The sequence below is a fragment of the Odocoileus virginianus genome, chromosome 10, assembly GCF_023699985.2.
Source record: "Odocoileus virginianus isolate 20LAN1187 ecotype Illinois chromosome 10, Ovbor_1.2, whole genome shotgun sequence".
In the NCBI taxonomy this organism is placed as follows: domain Eukaryota; kingdom Metazoa; phylum Chordata; class Mammalia; order Artiodactyla; family Cervidae; genus Odocoileus; species Odocoileus virginianus.
This window is the reverse complement of record NC_069683.1, coordinates 11,875,470-11,901,833: the sequence shown is the minus strand read 5'-3', so window position 1 is coordinate 11,901,833 and position 26,364 is coordinate 11,875,470. Positions and strand designations below refer to the sequence as shown.

At 48.0% G+C, this 26,364-nt stretch overlaps 1 protein-coding gene across 1 annotated transcript in view; it reads left to right on the top strand.

Moving 5' to 3' along the window:
- The window catches only part of PTPRJ (protein tyrosine phosphatase receptor type J), a 169,126-nt gene that overhangs the window by 98,633 nt on the left and 44,129 nt on the right, over window positions 1-26,364 (top strand). The window contains exons 2-4 of the mRNA XM_070472991.1: window positions 21,624-21,645; window positions 22,784-22,933; window positions 25,443-25,643. Coding sequence (XP_070329092.1) covers window positions 21,624-21,645; window positions 22,784-22,933; window positions 25,443-25,643 — 373 coding nt within the window. The remainder of the gene's footprint in view (window positions 1-21,623; window positions 21,646-22,783; window positions 22,934-25,442; window positions 25,644-26,364) is intronic.

Below are 26,364 nucleotides of genomic sequence, written 5' to 3'. Positions count from 1 at the left end.
AGATTCTCTTCTCTTATAGGGAGTATAGTTCCTTGTGTTATACAGTAGATCTTAGTTGGTTACCTATTTTATATACAGTAGTGTGGATATTTTAATCCCAGAGTCCTAATTTATCGCCCCCTACCCCTTTCCCTTTTGGTAACCATAAGTTTGTTTTCTGTGTCTGTGAGTCTGTTTCTATTTTGTAAAAAAAACTCACATGTATCATTTTTTTTTTTGGATTCCACATATAGGCAATATTATATGATGTTTGTCTGACTTCAGTTAGTATGATAATCTTGAGGTCCATCCGTGTTGCTAAAAATGGCCTTATTTTAACTTTTTTCATTAGTAGGACTTGGCTGTTTCCTTAAATATCTTACGTAAAGAATCTGGAGAACCCCATTAAAACCGCAGGAAGTCTGAGACACAGTCTCCGTTGAAAGTTCTCGAAGCCGAGGCTGGGTATGCTGGGTTTTGGCGTCCGCTGTGCCGCGTGCGCACCTTGAATCTCTGCTGGGACCCGTAAGGGTGATTTGGGGGTGTAGATGTTCTTGGTGTCACAACAGCTCCCCAAAGGCTAGATTCTGGATCCGACGCGGGGTCAGCCTCAGGATAGCAGGAGGACGGATGCCCAAGGACATGTTGTCTTCGCCTTCCAAATGGCCTTCCGCTTCTCCCTGCCGGCCTTTCCTGGGCGGAGATGGGTCTTGTCTGCCGTCTGAGTTCTCGCCGAGCCCCGGGGTGAGGGCTGCCGGGGGTGGCGGCGGGGGGATGTCCAGCCTGTTGTGGGAGAGGAGGCCGAGGGCTCCTAGAGGAGCATTTGGGCTTTGAGTCAGTTGTGCCTTAGAAAAAAACTTACCCATTTTTGGACTTGTCTGTGGAAGCAATTAGAGAGATCACAGGACCATTTCTGACTCCTGCTTCTGTGCAGTGTCTATTCAGAAAAGTAGAAAACAGTCAACTGGAACAGGATTATTTGAGCACACACAGAGTCCTGTTGTCTCAGAGGCATGCCCTCAGACAATTTGCCTTTTAGTGAAGTTTTAAGCCCATGAAAGGAAATAAAAAGTGTTTTATTTGATGGCGAAGAAAGATGGACTGGACTTATGAGACTTTGAGCGTTTTAGCTTTTTCTTTGTTAATGCAAACTTTGGAAGAAAGCGACTCTGTATAGAATGCAATTTATTTGTACGATGTGGTAATTAATTGCTAATAGTTAATAATTATCTTCAGCGGGGTAAAATACCAGTGTGTGTGTGTGTGTGTGTGTGGTGTATCTTTTGTTTAAAGCTAAACATTTCTACTTCTGAAGATAAGTGAACCTCAGGGACGTAACCAGTTAACAATTATTAAGCATCTGTTTTTTCCCAGACCTTACGGCAGTTCCTTCTTGTCACCACTGCGGGAGGTCAGGCAGCATTATTTGCCACCTGAACACTTGGCCACGGAAGCTTCAGGAGAACTGGTGACTCCCCGAGTGCCGGACACCTAGTTGGTGGTAGCGTGGGGATTTGAACCTGAGTCTGGCTTGCAAACACCACTCTTGTGCTTCTTGTAAAAGGCTGACTTACTCACTTTAGGCCTGGCTGGAACCCAGCCCAGCTCACTGCAGTTTACAGAATTTGTTTACATCCATCGTGCCTCTTGTTTCCTGGAAGCACGTGAGAAAAGCAGGGGCTCCACCGATGGGACCTGTGATGTGTTGTATGAACAGTTGGTGCCAGCCAGTGGGCAGGAAAAGGGCTTTCTGAGTGCTGAGTGGCAGAGCCTGGGTCTTCTGACCTTGGTAGGAAAACGGTTCAAGTTCTTAGTCAGTGAGGAAAATGAGCTCTTTGTCCAAATTCCTACCTAGACTGTTGGGATCACGCACTAAGGTTTGTTGGGTGGCTGGATTTGTTAAAGGCAGAACTGGAGGAAGCTGGCAGAAGTTTGCCGTGAATCTGAGAAAAATCCTCCCTTTGATACACCTTCTCCACCAAGTACAGTTTGGTTTTAACCCAGTTAGAACCTACAGGGTGACCTCAGTCTGAGTTCCAGAAGACCTGGCCCCTTTCTTGTTTAAAGACCGTTAAAGGATGTGTTCAGTTTATTCTGGGTTGAGTTTTCCTCAAACTGTACCAGTGTGTCCAACTCCCTCCCTGGAGTGAGCCGTTCAGGGCTTTTCTGGGAGATCATGGGCTGTGGCTGTTTCAGACCAGAGGGGAGTTTCTGGGCTAGATCATCTTTCCTCAGTGTCCCTTTAAAATGACTTAAGCTGGTGGTTCTCAAGGGCTTCCCAGGTGGTGCTAGTGCCAATGCAGGAGACATAAGAAACACAGGTTCCATCCCTGGGTCGGGAAGATGCCCCTGGAGGAGGGCATGGCAACCCACACCAGTGTCCTTGCTGGAGAATCCCATGGACCGAGGAGTCTGGCGGGCTACAGTCCACGGGGTCACAAAGAGTCAGACAGGACTGAAGCGATTTAGCAGCAGCAGCAGTGGTTCTCATATAGGCCACCTAGAGAGCTGGTTGAGAACACAGAGGCCGTGGCTGCTTGAAGTAGGACAGGACTGGACCCTTTGTATCTTTAACTAAGTTCCCCGGACGGTCCTGAACCAGAGTGTGAGAATCACGCCTGCATGCTTTCTTGTCACTGTGTTTTTTTCTCCCTCTATCCTTGGCTTCGAACGTTGTCTTTTCTGCTGTACAAATCAAATCTAATTTTCATGCCTGGACCCTCTTCTGTCATCCTTTCAGCTACTGAACTTCTATTTTTAAAATGCAAAAATACCGAAGTGGACTTACAATGTTGTGTTCGTTTCGGCTGTACGGTAAAGTGATTCAGTTATGCATATCCGTACCTGTATCTATATCTATTCTTTTTCGGATTCTTTTCCACTGTAGGTTTTTACATGATCTAGTATACAGTTCCCCGTCCTGCACGGCAGGTCCTTGTCTCATCTATCAGCTGCTAAACTTCTTGCCATCCAAATGTCTAGAGGTGGCCAGTTCAGGCACTGTGCTGGCTATGAGTTAGTCTCCAATGTCATGGAGTTTGCAGGCCAGATGGACAGTTAGGGTAACAGTAGGAGGAAAGGCAGGGTGCTGGGCGTCCCAAGGAGGAGAGCTCAGCTGTGCTGGGGGCGGGAGTTTGGCCAAGTGGTCCTGGAACGAGGATGAGCAGGAATGAGTGGGGCGGAGGAGAGAGAGACAGCTCTTGCCTTCTAGAGGGTGGGAGCACCAGAAGGTCAAAGCGGGGATGACAGCACGGCTCGGCGGGGGATTTGAGGTGTGTTGACATGCGGGAAAGCGAACATGCGGTGTAAGTCCTGCTTTCATGATTCATGCTTTCCTCTACACAAGGCATGGGCTATATCATAAAAAAAATGTTTGTTGAAAGTTCAGAAGAAGATGTGAAGTGGAACAAGTGGGAGGTTGAAATCCTCACCAAATGAAGTGGTTTCCGCCTAAAGGGAGAAGAACAAGACCGTTGTTTATTTCTTTGTCTCCCTTGATAGTCTTGGGAAAGAAATGTGTGTTTTATTTGGCTGTGTTGGGTCTTAGTTGTGGCATGTGGTATCTTTGCTGCCACGTGCGGGCTCTAGCTCCCTGACTGGGGATCGAACCCAGGCCCCCTGTGTTGGGAGCATGGAGTCTTAAACCATGGACCACCAGGGGAGTCCTTCCCCTTGCTGGTCTGTAAGCAGCTTGAGATTGCGGGGCTTTCATGTCTGTGTCCCTAGCATGATCGTGCGGCCTGGTGTAGAGAACTCAGTCAGTGAACCGTGGGTGAATGAAGGAGTTTCAGGTGCAGGAACATTGGACAGATCCCTTTGCCTCTCTGGGTCTCTGTTGCCTCAACTCCAAGTAAAGGTTTTATCCAACATTTGTGACTGATGACCCATATTCCAGTTGCTTGCTCTTGCGGCCCTGAAGTTCACACCCATGCATCCAGGTTTACCCACTAGTGGCCGGGCCAGCTCTGTTGCAGGCACCAGAGATCCCATTAAAACCCAGCAATCAGCCAATGTGGAATGAGCGCGGAAGGCCCTATCTTGGGCACAGGTGGATGTCCGTGTGCGGGTCCCCTTACCTTCACTTGTAGAGATGTGGATGAACCTAGAGCCTGCCATACAGAGTGAAGTAAGTCAGAAAGAGAAAACCAAATATTATGTGCTAACACATACATATATGTAGAATCTGGAAAAACTGTGCTGGTGAACTGTTTTCAGGGCAGGAATAGAGATGCAGACACAGAAGGACTGTGGACGCAGAGGGAAGGAGAGGGTGGGACGGACTGAGAGAGTGTTGACGTATATACACTACCACGTGCTTCCCTTGGAGCTCAGGCGGCAAACATCCGCCTGCAGTGCAGGAAGCCCCGGTTCGATCCCTGGGTGGGGAAGATCCCCTGGAGAAGGAAATGGCAACCTACTCCAGCATCCTTGCCTGGAGAATCCCAAGGACAGAAGAGCCTGGTGGGCTGTACAGTCCACGGGGTCGCAAAGAGTCGGACACGACTGAGAGATTGGCGCACTCACACGTGTGGAACAGCTAGGGGGAAGCACTGTGTAACAGGGGGCTCAGCTTGGTGCCTTGTGATGACCTAGAGGGGCGGGATGGGGGCGTGGGAGGGAGGCTTGAGAGTGAGGGCGTATGTGTATACACATGGCTGATTCACTTGGTTGTGTAGCAGAAACTCACACCACGTTGTAAAGAAGTTATCATCTGATTAGAAACAGAAAGTTTATTGTCTGTTAGGGAAATAAGAAATACGTGGAAAGATGAATTTTGGCTTCCAATTAAGTGCCGAAAGTCAGGATTGGCCTGCAGATGTTCAGGCTACCAGAGGGGCTTCTCTGAGAAAGCAGTTCTGTCGCCAGTGTGTTTTGACCATCAGCCACCATCCTCTGTCACCAATGGACCCATGTGTGCTCTGCATAGATGCTTCAGTCCTATCTGACTCTTTGCAATGCTGTGGACTGTAGCCTGCCAGTCTCCTCTGTCCGTGGGATGCTCCAGGCAAGAACACTGGAGTGGGTTGCCATGCCCTCCTCCAGGGGATCTTCCCGCCCCAGAGATCAAACTCGTGTTTCACGTCTTCTGCATTAGCCGGTGGGTTCTTTACTACTAGCACTGCCTGGGAAACCCCAGTGAACCCATAATGCAAGGTATTTCATCTCTCAGATACCCTGTTTTCATGAAGAAAAGTTTCGTTCCTTCCCATGTCTTATCAGCCAGTTGGAAATTCAGATCAGCACTGAGAGATCCTGTGTTCTTAAACCGAGCTGGTTGATCTCTAGCCAAACACCAAGAAACAGTGGCAATAATGATAGAATTGTCCTTTCTTGAACATTTGCCTTATGCCAGACATTATTTCATTTAATTAGCTTAAGTCTTTAGGAGGGGACTGCTGTAATCTCTATTTTCAGAGGAGAAGATTAAACTTCAGCTTAGTACTCAAGCTAGTAATTGTCAGAACCAGGACCCAAACCCAGACCACAGGCTCATGCTCTGACCTGCTGTAGGCCTGTGCCCGCGGCCTGTCCAGCGTAAATATGTGATTTAGGGCAGTGGTCGACCAGCTACGGTCCCACAGGCCAAGTTCAGCCACTGCCTGTTTTGGGGTGGCCTGGGAGCCAAGAGTGGTTTTTTTTTTTTACATTTTTAAGCAGTTAAAAAATCAAAAGAAGAATAATATGACAGGCAGAAATTATTTGAAATACAAATTTAATGCTCATAACTAAAGTTGTAATGGAACAGAGCCATGGTTGTTACTTTGCACACTGTCAGTGGTTGATTTCACGGTACGACAGCGGGCCGTAAGACCTGCAAAAACCTAAAATATATACTGTCTGGCCTTTTACAGACACAGTTTGCCAACCTCTGACTGAGGGCATTCATCAGGCTTTAGGAGATGTTGAAAATCGGTCACCTCCCATTGCTGTCTTCACCCTCACCATTTGTGGGTAGGCTCTGCTGATAGTATTTTATGATTCCGCATTCTCTTTTCACTGCTTGGGTATTAAATGAAAGTGTTCACTCTGTGGCCTCACTGGCTTGATAGTACCTGCCCTGGGGGATTCGCCCAGGTGCCGTTTTATCAAAGATCTGTCTCTTAGAGAAGACAGTGGTATGACCTTGCCTTGAAAAATCTTTTTTGTGGTGGTGGTGGTTGTTTTTAGGTTACTGTTAAGAACGGATCTGGAGAACAGTTGTCTGGTTGTTCCAGAGATGGATGCACTTTTTAATTGAAGGAGAATTTGGTAGGTAAGAAATCTCTGTAAGCACTGACTGAACACCGCCGCCTGTGATTACGAAGGCCACCCTGAGGCTGTCCTGGTGGGTGGGGAGGACCCGGAGGACCCGGGCCAGCTCTCATCTTGCTGGCCTCGTGGGGAGCGGGGTGGACGGTGGGCTTGCTGAGAGCATCTCTCTCCTCTGGCGGAAGCTGGATGGTCCTGGTGCCGCTCTGGCCGTGATGGCGGGCGAGGGTGCAGACTGCAGTCAGTCGCAGAATTTCAGCCCCAGTTCTTCTTAGCATGGACCAGAGTCCCGGATGCCGGCTTGCTCTCCCTGCTGCCCTTGCTTCTGTGTTAGCTGCCCCACTCCCTGGTTCTGCTTTTTCTTACGCTTTGTTGCGACAGCTCACCCCTCCCCACCCATCACCTCTTGAACCTTCCCCTCCCAGCTCCTGCTCGGGGGCGATAGTGGTAATACTGGCTCATATTTATCGGGCACCCGCTGTATGCTAAGTGCTTCGCATGGGTTGTATCATTTAAGGCTTGTCAGAGTCATCCTGTGCGGTAAATACTGTTTAAACCATTTATTTTTTAAGTCGTGAAAGTTATCAAACACACGCGGATGAACTCCAGGTACCCCTCTCTCGGGCCCTGCAGACTCTGCCCCCTCCCTTGCTCAGGAAGCTCGTTGCTGTAGTTGCTGAAAGCGGAGAGGGAGCTGGCTCAGGTGCGTGCCGCCAGTCGGCTGGACTCCAGGGTGTCTCCTCAATTCCTGTGCCCTCCCACTTGCTGACTGTTTGCTGCTGTTTGTGGGTGCCTACTGTGTGCTACTGAAGCCCCACGTCAAGCCTGTAGAGTAGATGATAACTTACAGGTGAAAGAGTTCCAGGAGGTGAGATCTCTGGCCTCCAGACTCCTTACTGATAACCACCCGGACCAGGATTCAAACCAGTCCATCCTAAAGGAAATCCACCCTAAATATTCATTGGAAGGACACATGCTGAAGCTGAAGCTCCAATGCTTTGGCCACCTGATGTGAAGAATTGAGTTGCTGGAAAAGACCCTGATGCTGGGAAAGACTGAAGGCAGGAGGAGAAGGGGATGACAGAGGATGAGATGGTTGGATGGCATCATTGACTTCATGGATGTGAATTCGAGCAAACGCTGGGAGCTAGTAGTGAAGGACAGGGAAGCCTGGCGTGCTGCAGTCCACGGGGTCACACAGAGTTGGACATGACTTGACAACCGAACACATGAGAATTCAAATCCAGAACTGACTCCAGGCCCCGAGCATTCTCTTCCCTACCCCTTTCTCTGCCCTTCTCTCTTGGGCAAGTGTGGGGGGAATCAGTGGGGTGGTGGTTGGGCTTGTGGGAACGTCTTGTTGCAAACTTTGGGAGAACATAGGGTTACTTGAGGATGAACTCTAGAAGGGTGTGGGGAGCTTCTGGGCCTGTTGGTCCTTGTGGCCTTGGAGATAGAATCCACCCTTGACCTTTTGGCCGTTTTTCATAGAAAATGAGAGACCCCTTAACTTCTGTGGTCAGTTGAAGGCAGAGCTTGCCAGGCTGGCACTTGGGAGTCCCGGCGGTCCGTGCTCCTCTGGGAGAGAGGGGGAGAGGTGAGGGGGCTGCGGAGCTGGGAAGGATGGGCTGTGGATGCACCCAGGTGGGGGGCGGGGGGGGATGGGGAGGTGTCCACGAGGAGCTGGGCCTGAACACAGCGGGCCCTTGGTCAAGGGTGAAAAGAAGTGTTGGTTGCTCAGTCGTGTCTGACTCTTCGCGACCCCGTGGACTGTGGCCCACCAGGCCCCTCTGTCCATGGGCTTCTCCAGGCAAGAATGCTGGAGTGGGTTGCCATGCCCTTCTTCCAGGGGATCTTCGCGACTCAGGGATTGAACCCCAGTCTCCTGCATTGCAGGCAGATCCTTTACCGTCTGAGCAACCAGGGAAGCCCTAGTAAAGGGTAGCTCTTAGCGATTTTTATCAGCACTCTAAGGTGGATGGGCGGTGCTGGAGGGAGCCGATGGGACTTATGGAGTGGTTTCATTCAGATTCAAGAGTAGGAAGTGAAAGTCCTCAACTGAGAAATGAACTCCCTGCTCTGTTTCTGCTCCTTTGGGTGGGTGGCAGTGGCATGGGGGAGCAGGTCAGGGGATGAGCAGAGAATTTGTTTTGTCTCTCAGTTGTGTCCGACTCTTTGCAACCCCATGGACTGTAACCCGCCAGGCTCCTCTGTGCATGGGATTTCTCAGGCAAGAACACTGAAGTAGGTTGCCATTTCCTCCTCCAGGAGATCTTCCTGACCCAGGAATCGAAACCCTGTCTCGGGTATTGGCAGGATGAATTCTTTACCACTGAGCCACCTGGGAAGCCTGAACAGAGAATTTAGGGGCAGGCAAAATGGTCTCTTTTACATCCGACTTTGGTCAGAGGTCTCTTCCTAAGAGATAAAGTGAGAAAGTAAACATCATGAATAATTGCCACCCATGAGTTTTACAAACTGCACTTGAGTCGGTGGTGAGAAACTCAAATGCGGTCGGCTTGTTGGGAACACGAATAAATGGAGTACACCAAATGGTGGGAAGTCACAGTGATAGAGAAAATGGAGAGCGGGGTGCCGTGTTGCTTGGCGGCTGCCGTGTGTCCTCAGCTTCGAGGTGACGACGCTAGGGAGTGGCGGGGAACGCCAGGCACTTCCCCCAGGGAGCGGGGAGCGGATGCTCAGGTGCAGCTCTCTGCTTTTGTTGTTTTTCTTTGGTCCCTCAGTCCTGTCCGACTCTTCCGCGACCCCCATGGGCTGTAGCCCACCAGGCTCCTCTGTCCATGGGATTCTCTAGACAAGCATGCTGGAGTGGGTCGCCATTTCCTCCTCCAGGGGATCTTGTCTACCCAGGGATCGAACTTGCATCTGTTGCGTTGGCAGGTGGATTCTTTACCCCTGAACCACCGGGGAATCCTGACTCATTGCTTACATGTGGCCAGATCTTCTTCACCTTTTTTTTTTCCTTTGAGAAGCTAAAAATCAGTACTTTAAAACATGCTGTCTCCTAATTTTAAAGTATTCACTTAAGATTTTAAGAAACACTGTGGCAAAGCATTATGTTTTATACCATAAATATATATAATCTTTTTTTGGGTCAGTTATATCAAAGTTGGAAAAAAGTACAATGGGGGAAATAGAACAGTGTTCTAATGGAAGTAAATTTAAAAAAAGCAACAACACTGTAGATTAAGTAAAACATGTCAGTGGGCTAGATTTGCACAGTGGAGTTCTAACTTTAGACCCCGGGATTTAGCATATGATGTGGGGAAAAGGTTCAGGTGGGGGCCTGGATCTTGCCAATTCTGATCCTCTCATGAGATGGGCGGGTGACTCCTGCTTTGTGCTTTAGTTTTAGGGCTGGGTCTTGTTCGTTGAGTTGCTGAACCACTTTGGACTGTTCTTGGCTTCCTTCATGAAGTCAAAGGGGAGATTGATCACTGTTTTACAAACTGTGTCCCTTGAGGCATATCGGGGGTTCCATAAGTGTTTCCTGTGAGTTTCCTTAAAAAAAAAAAAAAAACCCGCCTCACTCTGTCTCCAACGCCTCCCGATAAACTGTAATGCAAACACTTGTGTGTCACATCAATTTTTAATACATGGGAGAATACAGGGTCTTGATAATGCATCTATTATATTGAAAATAAGAACAAGGTAACTTGAGCTTTGCGTGTATAATGAAAAGATTGCTTTTATCTGAGGGCACATAGACACACACAGATATTTATACCTACATAGATATATATGATATATGGAACTCTATGCATATAGTTCTTCATAAGATTCTTTGTGAAAGAAATAGTTCTGCTGCTAAAAATACCATGGAAACTTCTGGCCTGGGGTTTCCAAGTTCATCTTCAGCTCTGCATCTCAGAGTTCACACAGCCTCACTAAAATAGCCCCTCTAGTTACTTTTTCCTCTCTGATTTGGAAGGGAAATGTTCATCATGCCTTCAGCTGCCCCAAGAGGCAAGAGATGAGCCAGCTGGTGTTTGCCAGGGTAGTTGTTGTTCACTCTTTGTATCAAAGCCTCATCTGACTTTTTGTGGGGCTCAGAATTGTGGATTTTGCTGACCCTTCTCCACAGTCTCTTTTGATGACAGTGTCAAGTTCACAGCCTCATATATTTGCCTGTGAGGCAGAGTGAGCCAGCCCACTCTCATCTTGCTTTGCCTGATGTCTTGTCTTGGGACCGCTTGCCATGTTGCCTGTTGGCCTGCCTCTTCCTGCCTGGGGACTACAGGATGGCATGGGATGCCAGGCGTTCAGGCTGCCCCACGATGTCACACCTGTCTTCTGGGAAGTTTCCCATAAAGGTGTTTATTGCCTGGCTTCTGGGTTCGGAGGGAGTGTTCAGCCTTTGCAACCTTTCTACCTGGTTTACCTTTTTTTTTTTTTTTTTAAGTGAAAGCAATACAGATTTTTAAAGCTTTATTCAGATATAATTGATATACAAAATTGCATACTGGGTCATGTGGCATATGGGATCTTAGTTCCCCTGCCAGGAATGGAACTTGTGCCCTCCTGCAGTAGAAGCATGGAGTCTTAACCACTGGACCACCAGGGAAGTTCCAGTGATTTACCTTTTTATCCCAATTTTAAAGGGAGATAAATGGAAGAATGACAGCCATTTTGGCTTGGAATGCATGCCCGCACCGAATTCCATAAAACGCTGTTTGATTTTGAGAATCGCTTGACGCGGTGCACATTTTGGTTAATGACGTCAGTGGGTAAAAATAACTATTGTCGTATGGTGTGTGGGCTTGGTTTTAGAAGGATAAAGAATCTATTGTTACCCATTGTGTTATTCAGTCACTTATTACCCACCCCGAAACTCCAAACGTGTGTAATAGAAAACCTGAAGGTTTGTCACTTGCTGAAATCCAGGCTCTGTGAATTTATCCTCAGACTCTGCTCCTGTTGAGAATAGCGCAGAGGCCTTCTTCGTTCAGCCCGTTTAAATAGATGGATGGGACCTCACCACAGGGTCTGTGACAGGCGGGGTTTGTGGCGTGCAGCCCCGGAAGTGCCTTTGGGTTCTGTGGTCTCAGGTGAGATTTGTCCAGGGTGCGAGCCAGCTTAGTGCTCCCTGGGTCGTTAAGTTTCTTCATCTGTATAACGGGGATCAACACAGTGTCTGCCTCCCAGGTCCTTGTAAGGCTCTTTAAGGAGGTGATGAATGTGATAACCTGTAATGCCATTGTTGGCCAGTAGTTAAGGGCTTCATCAATATTCTTGGAAGTCGACTCCACTAGCGTGATGTTCCCGTGTGGGATCACTCTCAAACCACCCATGTGCCTCCCTCTGTATCCCCCTGGCTCACCGTGTGCTCGGGACCCCCGCCCTCCCGCTGGTGGCTCCTGGCTCCCTCTGGGCATTGCATGGTCTTTGTCTTCGACATTGCTCCTGCCCATGGCTCTTGGTGAGTCCAGACCACCTTACGTGCCCTGGCATCCCCCAGCCCAGGGCCTGGTGCTGGGCCAGGGCTGCAGGAAAGGGCACAAATGTCTGGGGCTGAAAGGGACTCGGAGCCTGGGCAGCTCCTGGAGCTGGAGGGGTCATAGAGGGTCATCAAGAGAGTTGTCCGGTAGCCACTTTGGAATTTGTTGAGGCAGGAGGAAGGCTATGAGGTTGGGCCTTTAGGAACCTTGTTTCATTAGAGCCCCAGGAGAATACTGACGTGGACTCTGGATCGCCTATACCCCTCTGAGGCTTTCCAGCAGATGACATGGATGGCTCGGTGAGACCCAACCAAGTCCCTGAGCTCACAAGTGCCAGGGGAAGTGGAACCTGGACCTCTCGATCACCACTCTGGGCCGTGCCTGCCAGGCTCGCAGGCTCCGCGGTGATGTGACATGATCTCTGCTTTGGCTCCTGTGTGTGCGGCTGCAGGCCCCTTCCTCCCCACCCACCCTCCTGCACCCCGCTCCACCCGCCAGGAGGCTGCCCGCCTCGGTCTATGCCATGAGTGCCCTCGGTCCGCAGCTCCCTGCTGGGCCGGCCCCTCAGCCCCTTCCCGTGCGGCCCCACGGCTGCTAAAGCTCTCACCCAGCCCTTGCTGGGCCCCGTCACACCCGTGTAAAGAGCCCCTTTGAAACTCTCCTCAGTTGCCCTGGTAGCGCGTCCTCTGTGCCCGCCAGGCTCCCCGTGAACACTGGCATGTTCCAGAAAGGGTAACCTGGCAGTTCTACATTAACTTTCCACTGCGCATCGAAGGGAGAGACGGAGAGACGCGGCCAGGTCTGTGGATGAAGGAATAGGGCTGCTTATGCACAAAGAGCTTCAATTTAGCTTTTGGCCTTTTATATTCAAATGAGGGATTGTAGGGAGAGTCACAGCGGTACACTGACAGGACAGACAGACAAACAGACTGCAGCAGATGGGATCCTCGGCTGGTACTTCTTAACGTGTGTGTGTGTGTGTGTGTGTGTGTGTGTGCGCGCGCTGAGAACTTTTAAGATGTAAAAGGGGAAATGGCCTGTCTGTTTCAGCCCAAGGACAATGCTGCCTTCTGTTAGGGCTGAGGGTTGTGAGGTTTGTGTTTGGGTGGCCGCAGTGTGGAAGTGGGAAGTCCAGGTGCATTCAACACCCAAGCATCGTCAGGCCGTGACTGCTGAGTGTACCCACGAAGGATGAAGGGAGGGAGTTTATGAACTGGGAGACAGGTGTCATGGGGCAGTCACAGAGGTGTTGGGTTGGCCAGAAACTTCATTCAGGTTTCTTCTTTTTGGCCAACCCAATACTTGGGAGAGGGGCGAAGAGAAGGTGTACACGTCTGTTTTGGTGTGTATCTAGGAGGAGTGTTCACCTGAAGAGGAGCTGGGGGGCATTTAGAGGTTTTAGGTGAATGTGGCTCGTGAGCTCCCTGTGATTTAGGTGTTTGGCAGGAAGAATCCAGGGTTCAACGTGGACCACTGCTGTGATGACTGTAGCTTTGGCCGAGTTGGGGTGGTACCAAGGGTGGTGTTAGCAGTTTTGTTTTCTCTGGGCGTGGAGGAAGACCCTTGTGACTGAAACCAAAGTTTCAGGATTGGAGGTGTTTCCCAAAGAGGGTTTGGCTCATCAGTATGACCAGAGGAGGCTGAGAAGCAAGAACGTATCCCTGGGGCAGGGGGGTGATGAAAAAGGCGGGAAGTCTTGGCAGTGAGGGTCTGCTCTTTAGAAAAGAAGCAGGAGAAGACTGCTGTATGGTGTTGGGTGTTCTTGGGTGTCATTAATGCTCGGCCATCTGGTTGACCAATGGGTGGATCATTGCCTTCCCTGGAGTTGCTAGGTAACTGGAAGTCCTTGGCAGAACTGAGGACCATCTTAGAGTCTTTTCTCATATGTCACCACGTCTTCCTCCTTGGACAGTGAGCATAGTCTCTCTTCTCTCCGGGCCCCTTTAGCCCAGTTTTGGGGGCCTGCAGAAGCTGTGGGCCACCTGTATGGGTGACTTTGCAGGGGGAAAGTGGGGACGTGGGCGGGCTATGAGTACTCCATCCAGGTCTGCCTCCCAGGAGAGAAGGCTTTGGGGAGTCTTGGCTGGAGAGGCTAAGGTAAAAACCTGGGTTGTTTTTGGGGCTGTGTGTCCTTGGGTAAGCCACTGAGTGCCTCTGGGCCTCCCTCCATGCCCACCTCTGTAACTGGGTTCTTGGTCAACTGTGTATACACTTTGGAAAGGATGCATTTCAAATTGCCTATTGGTTATATCAGTAGAGTCTGAGCTTTGGTGTTGTCATCTGTAAAATAGAGATAAAATACCTTGCAGAGTTGCTCTGAAGATTCAAGGTAATGGTGGTAGTAATAGTGGCTAAAGAGATCGTTCTATTTCATTTTCACGGTAACAAGGCGGATACAGTGATCATCCCTGTTCATAGATGTGGACACCGAGGGACAGAGAGGTTAAGCTACCTGCCCAGAGTCACACTGCCAGTAAGTGGTGGCTGTGAATGACCTCACCCAGGCGGTCGGACTGGCGTCAGAGCCCAGGCTCTCAGCCAAGAGTCCCTGAGTCTGTGCCCGGACAAAGGCCACAGAAAGCCCAGCTCAGCGCCTGGTTTGCTGTGGCTGCTCGGTAAACTCGAGTTCCTTCCTTTTTATCCTCGGACTGCATCTGGAAGTGGATGTCCGCACTGTTCTTATGATCAGGCTCTTCAGCTCATGTTTTCTTTTTTAACTTTCTTTTCTCCCAGTTCTGGAGGTGAGTAGTGCCAGATCAGGGTGTGCATGGCATGCGTGCAAAGTTCTTTTAGTTGGCTCCGACTCTTTGCAACCCCATGGACCGTAGCCCGCCAGGCTCCTCTGTCCATGGGCTTCCCCAGGCAAGAACACTGGAGAGGGTTGCCATGCCCTCCGCCAGGGGCTCTTCCTGACCCAGGGATTGACCCCGCATCTCTCAGGTCTCCTGCATTGGCAGGCGGGTTCTTTACCACTGGCGCCACCTGGGAAGCCCTGCCTAGCTCATGCTATCTAGTGTCTGGTTCAGGGATGTTCATTCCCCCTTCTCCAACTGTCCAAATCCACCTTTCAAAGCCTTCCTGTTTATTACCTCCTTCTTCTTCTCCCCCCCAACCTCGTCCTGCTAGAAGCGACCTTTCACTCCATGCCAGTGGCTCAGCTTGATGATAAATAGTCTCCTACTCACTGTCTTTTTTTTTTTCTAATTGAGGTGAAATTCACATAACATAAAATTAGCCATTATAAGGTGTGCAATTCAGTGACATTTAGTACACTGACCATGTTGGGTAACCACCGCCTCCATCGATTACAGTTTCAGAACATTTTGGTCCACCCATAGAAAAGCCAGTACCTGTGAGCAGTCACTCTCCCTTCCCATCTTCTGTCCCCTGGCAACCGCTGGTTCTGCCTTCTGTTCCCTCTTCTGGACGTTTTGTATAAATGGAACCACAGTCTGTTTGCTTCTGTGTCTGACTTCCTTCATTTGGGGTCATGTTTTCGCATCCATCCTCATTATAGCATGTATCAGAGTTTCCTTCCTTCTTAAGGCTGACTAGTGTTCCCTTGTACATGTATCCCACATTCTGTCTATATGCTGGGGGACAGTGGGTTGTTTCCACCTTTCAGCTATTGGGAGTGGTGCTGCTGTTAACCCCCACCGTCTTTTATGCAAACGCTGCCCCCTGTTTCTGTCTGAGCACTGGGGCTGTGACTTCTGGGGTCCCCTGAGCCCTTGCCACAGGATGGGCTCAGTCGTCACCCCCTGCTGGGTCTCCTTAAGCCAGGAGGGAAAAGACTGGGAGCGAGAGGTGCCCCTTGCTCTTGGGCTGGGTCTACACTTCTGCCCAGAGGAAAGTAGCAAGTGGAAAGTGCTGGAAATTCTCCACTGTGAAGCACTTCTCACTCCTGTGCCAGCCAGGGAGTTTCTGAGCTCTGTGACCTAAGGCATTCTCTGGCCTCAGTGTTCCCATCTGCACAATGGGGTGAGCATTCCTTTTTTCAGACTTGTGTGAGTGTTAAATGAGATGGAGCCTGTGGAATGCTTGCTTCCTTCCCTGCCTGGAGTTGGCGCTCTGGGTGAGGGACCAGTTTGAAGAAGGGCCCTTTCAGGCCATTCAGGTACGACCTGAGTCCAGTCCCTCATGATTGTACAGTGGAGGTGACCAATCGACTTAAGAAATTAGGTCTGCTAGACAGGGTGCCTGAAGAACTACGGATGGAGGTTTGTAACATTGTACAGGAAGCAGTGTCCAAAACCATTCCAAAGAAAAGAGAAATGCAAAAAGGTAAAATTGTTGTCTGAGGAGGCCTTACAAATAGCTGAGAAAAGAAGAGAAGCGAAAAGCGAAGGAGAAAGGAAAAGATACACCCAACTGAATGCAGAGTTTCAGAGAAGAGCAAGGAGAGATCGGAAAGCCTTCTTAAGTGAACCATGTAAAGAAATAGAGGAAAACAGTAGGATGGGAAAGACTAGAGATCTCTTCAAGAAAATTAAGAGATACCAAGGGAACATTTCATGCAAGAATGGGCACAATAAAAGACAGAAATAGTATGGACAAGCAGAGGAGATCAAGAAGAAGTTGCAGAAATCTACAGAAGAACTGTACAAAAAAGTCTTAATGAGCTAGATAACTACACTGCTGTGGTCACTCACCGAGAGCCAGACATCCTGGAGTGTGAAGTCAAGTGGGCCTTAGGAAGCATCACTACGAACAAAGCTGGTGGAGGTGATGGAATTCCAGCAGAGCTCTTTCAAATCCTGAAAGATGATGCTGCGAAAGTTCTGCACTCAATATGCCAGCAAGTTTGGAAAACTCAGCAGTGGCCACAGGGCTGGAAAAGATCAGTTTTCATTCCAATCTCAAAGAATGGCAATGCCAAAGAATGCTCAAACTACCACATGATAGCAAGGTAATGCTAAAAATTGTGTGTGGATCACAATTAACTGTGGAAAATTCTTAAGGGGATGGGAATGACTACCTTACCTGCCTCCTAAGAAAGCTATATGCAGGCCAAGAAGCAACAATTATAATTGGGCATGAAACAGCAAACTGTTTTAAAATTGGGAAAGGAGTACATCAAGACTGTATACTGTCTCCTTGATTATTTAACTTCTATGCAGAGTACATCATGCAAAATGTCAGACTGGATGAAGCACAAGCTGGAATCAACGTTGCCGGGAGAAATATCAATAACCTCAGATATGCAGATGATAACACTCTAGTTCCAGAAAGCAAAGAGGAACTAAAGAGCCTCTTGATGAGGGTAAAAGAGGAGAGTGAAAAAACTGGCTTAAAACTCAACATTCAAAAACTAAGATCATGGGATCTGGTCCCTTCACTTCATGGCAAATCAAATGGGAAAAAGTGGAAGCAGTGACAGATTTTATTCTCTTGGGCTCCAAAATCACTGCAGAATGACTGCAGCCATGAAATTAAAAGATGCTTTCCTTGGAAGAAAGCTATGACTTTAATATACCTAGATAGCATATTAATAAGCCGAGACATCACTTTGTCGACAAAAGTCCGTCTAGTCAAAGCTATGGTTTTTCCAGTAGTCATGTATGAATGTGCAAGTTGGACTGTAAAGAAGGCTGAAGAATTGATTCTTTCAAATTGTGGTGTTGGGGAAGACTCTTGAGAGTCTCTTGGACTGCAAGGAGATCCAACCAGTCAATCCTAAAGGAAATCAACCCTGAATATTCATTGGAAGGACTGATGCTGAAGCTCCAGTACTTTGGGCTCCAATACTGATACACAGAGTCAACACTTTGGAAAAGACCCTGATGCTAGGAAAGAGGGCAGGAGGAGAAGGGGGCAACAGAGGATGACTTGCTTAGAGAGCATCACTGACTCAATGGACATGAGTTTGAGCAAACTCCATAGTGAAGAATAGGGAAGCCTGGCGTGTTGCAGTTCATGGGTCACAGAGAGTCAGACACGACTTAGTAACTGAAGGATAGCAACAACTTGCAGGCAGGATGATTTCTATGCAGTCCTTCTGGACGAGCAACCACCAGTGCCTTCTGGTCTCCTCGAAGGGGAAGCAGCGGCAGTCATTCTCGTCACCATGCTTAGTTGTCACTGCCGGAAAGTCGTCCCCGCTTCCCTTTTCTGCAGTTAACTCTGGTGCTCAGTGTAGGAATCTGTGGAAACTGGTTTTCTCCCCGCTCACCCCCAGGCACAGCTGTGCTCTGAGCTAAGTTTAGAAAGGGGAGCTTTCTGTTGATTGAGTGACTGGAATGAGAGGGACTGTGCTCAGTCGTGTCCGACTCTTTGTAACGCTTTGGATTGTAGCCCGCTAGGCTCCTCTGTCCCTGGGATTTCCCAGGCAAGAAGACTGGAGTGGGTTGCCATTTCCTTCTCCAGGGCATCTTCCCAACCCATGGATTGAACTGTGCCTCCTGCATTGCTGGCGAATTCTTTATCCACTAAGTCAATGGGGAAGTCCTTTCTGTTGATTGTATTATTTTAAAAAGTGCTTATAAGGTGTCTCCCACACCATGTATCTTGTGGGGTGTTGTTTGCAAGGGTCTTTTTGCCTTGTGGTCAGTGGAAGAGTTTGGGGGCCTGGCAGACCTGGACTGGCCTCCTCCTCTCACTGACCAGCTTGGTAACCCTGGATGACAGGTCACTGACCTTTCACTTTCTTTTTCTATAAAAATGAAGATTAGTGTGAAAATTAGTTATCTAGCTTTGTGCTCATTATAATGTCAACTAGTGTTCCAAATAGTGTTCTTTTGGAACAACTCTTAGACAACCCAAACAAAAGTAGTTAAATAAAAAGGGGTTAAGAAGTCAAGGAGTCTGGAAGTAGAAGGAGTCTAGAATTGCTTGATTTGGCAGTGCAAGGGTCTGGGTGTTTTCTCTTCTCTCCCCACATCAGCCATCCTCAGCTGCTGGGTGAGTTCTTCCCTCCTTGTCACATAGAGGCTGTAGCAGCTCCAAGCATCACGGCCAGATCTGCTGAAGTCCAGCAAAGCAGGATGGTATTTCCTTCCATGCATTTCCTTTTTATTAGAGAATAAGCTTTCCCCCAAGACACCCCTTGCAGATTTCTCTTAGGTACCCTCATCCTTCGTTTTAGCCTGCAGCCTTTAGATTCCCTGAGTCCTAAGGCAAGGACTAAGCTGCTGATGCTTCATTTGGGAAGTCAGGGCCCATTGAGGTCAAGGTGAGGGAATGAAGCTGGGAAAGACGTGAAGCCACATGAGCTAGGGTGCTGTCACTCTAGCTACTGTTTCATCATGAGCCTCAAAGAGATGCCAGCTGGTGTGTACACCTGGCATGTAAGGTCTTCTTTGGGAGGGTTGCCAGGAGAAACTGTACCTGGATTTGCCAAAGAAGCGCACAGAGAGTATCTTTTGAAGTTAATGTTGAAACTTTCCCTTAGTTCTGGTACATTTCTTGCCAGTTTCTTCACGTTGGAAGCTAGTGGAGCTGGTGGTTTGGGACACAGACGGGAGTCAGGCTGCCTGGACTCAGATCCTGGTGCCGTAGCTTAGCAGGGACCTGTGACTCCCGTTTAGGGCTGTTTGGAAGAGTGAATGAGTTAACATCCGAAAGCGCTTAGAACAGTGCTCTGTGCATATTGGGCCAAAGGCATTGAGAACACAGAGTCGAAAGCATGATTCTAATCTTGGAAAACTTGCGTTTGGCCATGACTGTGATTCTTGGAATTTCATCTGCAGAACTCAGAGCTCTTTGACACGTTGTCCTGTGTCGTGACCAGCAGCCAGGCAGTGTCTGCCGAGTCTCGGACTGCTGAGGACCCGGGCTGACATGCACAGACGCTCTTCCCCTTCACGTGCGCCTCCCCGACTTCCCTCAGCAGGTGGTGCCCACCCCAGGGCACGCTCCATCCATCCCCCTCCCTCCCTCGCTCCGCCACGGCCCCGAGACTCTGAGCCTTGTGTCTCATTTCCCTTACTTTTCTGCAAACAGTTTGAAGACAGGGCCCAGATCTTTATTGCTTTAGGCAATACTTGGTGGGGTGGATGGATGATTGAATGGCTTCCAGGTGAGGACACAGCACACAGATGCCCAGGCAGAGAGAGAGTACCATTGTAAAGGGCTGGGACGTGCCATCCTAGGGTCACAAGGTGATGTAGTTTAATGTTTTCCAACTTCGGGGCAAAAGAAAAAGTTGACTGCCTTGCGCTGCTTACCCAGTGACCTATTCCTCCGTTTTCTGCCCCCGTGGTCCATCCTGGGCGATGTGGAAGGCTACAGAGCAGAGAGTGAGGGGCGGGGGCTGGAGGGAGGAAGGTGAGCTGGAAACGTTTAGGCCTGAGATGAGGCGGGTTGAAGGGTACCTGGTGGTGGTGGGGATGGGAAGTTTGAGAGTGGGGTGTAAGCAGGAAGGGAAATCAACAGGGCTCGCCCACCCCTTGTCTCCCCACTCCTGCCCCCTGGCACCCCATCCCACAGGCTGGCAGGGAGCGAGGAGAGGGGGAATGCTGGATTCCTTTGAGTACTAGTGCCTGGGTCACTGGGAAACCGGGCTGGGGCCAGGCCCCCTTCTGCCCACCTATCTCATGAGACGAGAACGGATGTTCTTGTTTCTTCCATTTGATAAGCGCAAACTTGTGGGATAAGTGGGAGGAATACGGGACTGAGTGGTTGGGCTCCTGGGACCTGACTGGCCTTGACCTTGTCCTTGCTGTGGAACCTTGGGCACATCTTTCCCTTCGCTGGGCCTGAGAGATTGGCTCCTCTGTAAAATGAGAGGCTCATTCTTTCCTTCTGTGACACATACTGAGTGCCTACTGTGTGTAATATTCTAGGCATGGGCACAGATGCAATTTCTGTTCTCCTGGAGTGTACATTTCAGTTGGAGGAGACTGACGATAATTGAGGTGAAGGCTGGGAGGAAACTCACCAGTCCTGCAGTGTGAATGGGGCTCGTTTCCATCGGCTGGTGGGACACAGGCTCCATAAAGAGGTGGCACCATCTGGGAAGGTCTGGACGGCGGGGTGGGGGGTGAGGGCAGAGTGTTTTTGGAGAAGGGAATCAGTGCATAAAGGGAGAACCAGCTTCAAGAACATTGCAAAGGGCGTGAGAGGAGATAACAGACGGAACCTGTAGGCTGTGGTTAAGAGTTTGCATTTTATTCTAAGTGTGATGGGAGGTTTGAAGACATTTTTTCCACTGGAGTCCCTTTTGATTATTTTCCACTTTACAAGGGCTGTAGTTGGAAATATCCCATTAACCAGAAAGGTGTGATTTTACTAAACAACAGATTGAACAATCTTGGATTAATTTTAGGCTTTTAAAGTGTGGGGAAATAATAGGGACTTGATAAATATCTTTGAGGATCCTCAGGGATCTGTACAGATGGCAGATGGAGACACCCTCTGGTTCAAACGTTTATTCTTCACAAAGCCTTTTGCTGTGTGATTTTTAAAAAGATTCCTGCCACCTCCTGATAGAAGATGAACTTTTGCACAATGAACATCTCTAGCGCGGTGCATTTCTGCTGCCACAGTCTGGCTTCATATCCCCTGTTCTCGACCCAAAGCGGCTCTGGGGAAGGGGCGATGGGGGTGGGGATGGCCTTGCTTTCTTTCTTTTGATCCAGAGAATCTCAACTCCTGTTGCAATGTCCTTCTGCCTCAGAGTACAGTGTAGTGACGGGAAGGAGCGCGGGCCTGGGGAGTTGCTCTCATTGGATGTTTCCAGGGGATGAAACGCTGGGTAGCCAACTGCCGCCTGCTCTCCGTATAACTGAGTTCATCCATTGTTTGCAGATGGCTGGCGCTTACCCTGAATCCCCACGTTCAAAGACCTCACACCCTAACCCTGGCCGGCAGGCCTTTGCTTAAAGCTTTTCTCAACACCCCACCCCAGTCATTAAATGTTCATCTGCCTTATTTCTGACTTGCAGTTTGCCCTGGCTGAAGGAATCTGCTGACTTCCGTTTTCTTTTTCTGTTACAGATCCTGTGCACAGGTGCCTGTGGTAAGGACCACTTTCGACTTTGCTCTTGTGTTGTTCGCTACTGCCCCCTAATGGACGCACCAATATTAACAGGACGCTGAAAAATCACAGAGCATGCTAATCTGCTAAAACTCGCTTAGTTCCAATATTTCTTTGGAAGTGGGGTGAGGGTGGAAACAGCAAATGAAAGAAAAAATTTGATCAGTTGTGAAACCCTGACACATCGAATTTTTCTTCTGTGATTTTTTTTTTTTTAGCCTATATTTGTGGGTAGTTTTTTTTTTAAGACAACTTAATTTTTATAATGCAGTATGATGTATATTTATTTCATGCACTCTTGCCCTGTAAGTATTTTCTTGTCTTGCTGCATCACCCCATGATTTTTAAAATGGTGTACAGGTTTTGTATATAATCTTTGGAAAACAAGACGTAGCTTCCTGTATGTTATGTTTCCTTGTGGAGGGCTGAGTCTCAGTTGCTAATTAGTTCCTGGTCCATTGAAGTCCTCCCTGGTCTATAGTAAAATGAGAAAAATGGGTTTGCTGTAGTAAATTTTTAATGGAACTTAATATATTCAGTTGAAAGCACTATTTACTCTGGGGTTATGTCCTCACTAATTTTTTGATCATTATTCACTTCTATAAGAAATAAAATGAATAGTATTTAGTAATTTTTTTAATGTATCTCTTTGAAAAATAAAGATCGGTGGCTTTTGTCTGTCATCAAAGTCCGAGGACTACTTTTGTCTCTCCCCGGTTGGTAAAATCTCAGCCTGTGAACCATAGAGATAAAATTCTTAGAGCGTTCTCACAGTGTCATGCAAAGGGGGCAGACCTTGCTGAAACCTTCTAATAAAGAGACTCTCACTTAATAACAGTAATTATGCAAAGCCTGTGCAAACAATAGGAAGAGTTCTGCAATTGCTTTCTCTTCCTTGTTAATCAGTTTGGTAAATAAGCTGGTAGGTTCCTTGCACAGGCTTGAGTCACTGGTGTAAAAGAAGAAAAACATCTGTGTGTAGAGGCCATATTGTAAAGTGGGGGAGGGAAGATGAAAGAACTATGCTACATTAAAAAAATTATAGTTAAAAGTCTGTATGTGGTGGTGGTGGGGTGCCGTCTTATTAGCCTGCATTTTGTTTTTCTCGCCTGTGTTCTAGGCACTGGCTGCAATTCGACTACATTCTCACCTGCAGCCAGGGAGAGTCCATGGGCCGCGGCACAAGAAGACCTTGTGACAGCACCTGGAATGGCTTCGAATGGCCAGTTCACTCCAGCAGACAGCGGAACATCTTCACCCCTGGGTCCTGGTATGCACTGTTCTCCCACCCTTTCAAAGGGCTCCAGTCAGCTCAGCCGCTCACTTGCGTCTGACTCGTTGTGACCCCATGGACTGCAGCACGCCAGGCTTCCCTGTCCATCACTGACTTCCACAGTTTGCTCAGGCTCATGTCCATCGAGCTGGTGATGCCATCCAACCATCTCATCCTCTGTCGTCCCTTTCTCCTCCTGCCTTCAATCTTGGCTTCTTACTTTCGCATTCCAGTCCCCTATAGTGAAAAGGACATCTTTTTTGGGTGTTAGTTCCAGAAGGTCTTGTAGGTCTTCATTGAACCGTTCAACTTCAGCTTCTTCAGCATTACTGGTTGGGGCATAAACTTGGATTACCGTGATATTGAATGGTTTGCCTTGGAAACGAACAAGAGATCATTCTGTCGTTTTTGAGACTGCATCCAAGAACTGCATTTTGGACTCTCTTGTTGACTATGATGGCATCTCCATTTCTTCTAAGGGATTCCTGCCCACAGTAGTAGACATAATGGTCATCTGAGTTAAATTTGCCCATTCCAGTCCATTTTTGTTTGCTGATTCCTAAAATGTACCTGCTGCCAAAAAGTACAAACACATGAGCAAGACCTTTGGGGTGGGTTGTGGGTTTTGGAGAATATCAATATTTTCATGTGGGCACTGTGTTCAAGATCGCTTCATCTAGGCTTCAGTAGTAAAATGCAACTGCTTATATCTCTTTGCTCCCCATTCTTGGCCCCGTAGCCTGGCTCCCCTGGCAGCTGTTTAACACTTGTCTTTCTCTCTGCTCTCTGAGCAGCACCCCAATGGTGTAGTGGTTAAGAGCCCAGACTGAAAATCAGAGTCCCAGCTTTGCTTTCTGGGTCTGTCACTGTCTCACTGTGTGACCCAGGGCTAGTTATCCTCTTTGTTTATTGATTTATGTTTTTGCCCTCGCCACACAGCCTGTGAGATCTTAGTTCCCCAAGAAAGTGAAAGTGAAATCGCTCAGTCCTGTCCGACTCTTTGCGACCCCATGGACTGTAGCCTACCAGGCTCCTCCAGCCATGGGATTCTCCAGGCAAGAATACTGGAGTGGGTTGCCATTTCCTTCTCCAGGGGATCTTCCCGACCCAGGGATCAAACCTGGGTCTCCCGCATTGCAGGCAGACGCTTTTACCATCTGAGCCAGCAGGGAAGCCCCTGGCCCTTTGAGCCGAGGGTGGAACCTGTGCCCCCTCCCATGGGAGCCCGGAGTCTTGAGCACTGGACCACTGGGTGAGTCCCTCATTGGTCCTCTTAGACCTCAGGTTCTTCATCTTTATCACCAAAAATACATACATATACACATATTTTTAAAGGATGTCTTAAGATGTACTTTGTTTACTGAACTATCGAAAGTTAAGGACTTGCTTTTCAGGAATTCCCTGGCGGTCCGGTGGTTAGGACTCCACACTTCCACTGGAGAGGGCACAAGTTTGATCCCTGGTCCGGGAACCTAAAGGTCCCACGTGCCATGTGGCATGGCCAAAAAAAAAAAAAAGAACTTGCTTTTCTAAAATCTTCCCAGAATCCCTGTGCGAATCAAAATTTAGTCTTAACACGTTTCTTTTCCTTCTTAAAATGGTGCTGTGGCCTCCTTCATGAAGTTGTTATGACGCATACATGGGAAAATGTGTTCACGGCACCTTGGCAGGGTCCTTGGGACCGTGTAGTGTACACACATCTCCATAAGCAGTGTTTTCTGAACATTGGAGATGGATGCGTTTAGCATCTCAGGTCAGCTTCTGAACAGATTTAACTCCATGTTCAAGTTGTAGCCAACAAGGCCAAACTCTATTATTTTTATCTTTAAAAAATATACTTTTTATTTTGTATTGGGGTATATGTTTGATTAACAAACAATGTTGTGACAATTTCAGATGAACAGCAAAGAGACTCAGCCATGTATCCATTCTCCCCCAGACTCCCCTTGCGTCCAAGCCACGCATAACATTGAGCAGAGTTCCCTGTGCTATACAGTGGGTCCCTGTCAGTTATTCCTTTTAAATACATCCTGTGTACTGGCCATCCTGAACCCCCCAACTATCCCTTCTCCCCATTCCTTTCCCTGCCAACCATAAGTGCGTTCTCCAAGTCTGTGGATCTCTTTCTGTTTTGTAGGTTCCACATGTAAGGGATGTCATACAATATTTCTCCTCTGTCTGACTTTCTTCACTCAATGTGACTATCTAGTTCCATGCTTATTTTTATCTTTATTTTGTAGCCTTCTGTTTCACTGACACATATGTATGTATTATATACATATATGTACGCATGTATGTATATGTCTATCTATCTAAATACATGGAAATCTAAATGTATTTTGTTGGAGGGAAGTCCAGGAGGCAAATAAAGAGAAATGAAATTTTATAGTTGCAAAACTCACTTCTGGAAAGTAGATATACAGAACAGTCCTTACTCTTACATTTCTTTTTGAAAAATAATGTTTTTTCTGTTCTTTTTTTTTTTTTGGAAACAATATTAAAATAGACTCCAGTCCTATGAAAGCTGTTACCATCAGTCCAACCAGTGTGACCCCAACTTGGAAAAACAACACAACTGCTTCTAATTCCATGGGTGGCATAAAGAGTATGAATGAGAATCAGCAGATGAGCTTTGCAAATCAGACAGGTGATAACAGCACGGACTCAAGTCCAGGAAGCAATGGGACTTCAGGAGATACCACAGTAGGTAAGATGAGTAGCGCCCAGGAATGATCATGAACTGTCCTTCTCATCCTGTATCCTAGAGACTTGTCCATTCAACTTGCCTACTGGAAAGAGATTGATTTTTGTTGACTGTGGAAGATGAGGCAAGATTCTATGTGGTTTCAAGCCCAGGAGTTCAGGTGGCAGGATCCTTTAATACTAAGGTCCTGTGTGTTTTGGGATATTTTAACTGTTTCCAACTGTTTGGTTTTTTTTAAAAATCTTTCATTATTTTTGGTGAATACTTACTTTTCTGCTAAGACTTGGGAATAGGGACCCTGTTAGAAATGTGTCTTGATGCTGTCGGTAACTACTTGGCTTCTTTTAAGCTCCCCAGGAAAGTTGATGTTGTGTTTGTATTCCCAGAAGCTTCTGTTGGGCATGAAAGTTTGGATACTTTATAGAGGAGTATATGCTTCAAATGCAACAAGAGCCCAGTGACATTGGATTAAGCTTAGATTTTTACTTAGCTTAGGTATCAGTACCCTGAACCACCTGTTATAACTGCAAATAACAGCTTTTTTTTTTTTTTAAAAGCTGAAAAGAACCAAAAACATAAAAAAGAGTTGAGATGCTTTTTTTAAGCTCAGAAGAATACAGAATTCAAAAAAAGAGGTCCTGTGTTGGTTTTCTGATCTGGAGGGACTGTGATGTCATTGGCTGGTGGAAGCCGTGGGAAGCTGACCTCTTGAGCTCGTGGCTTG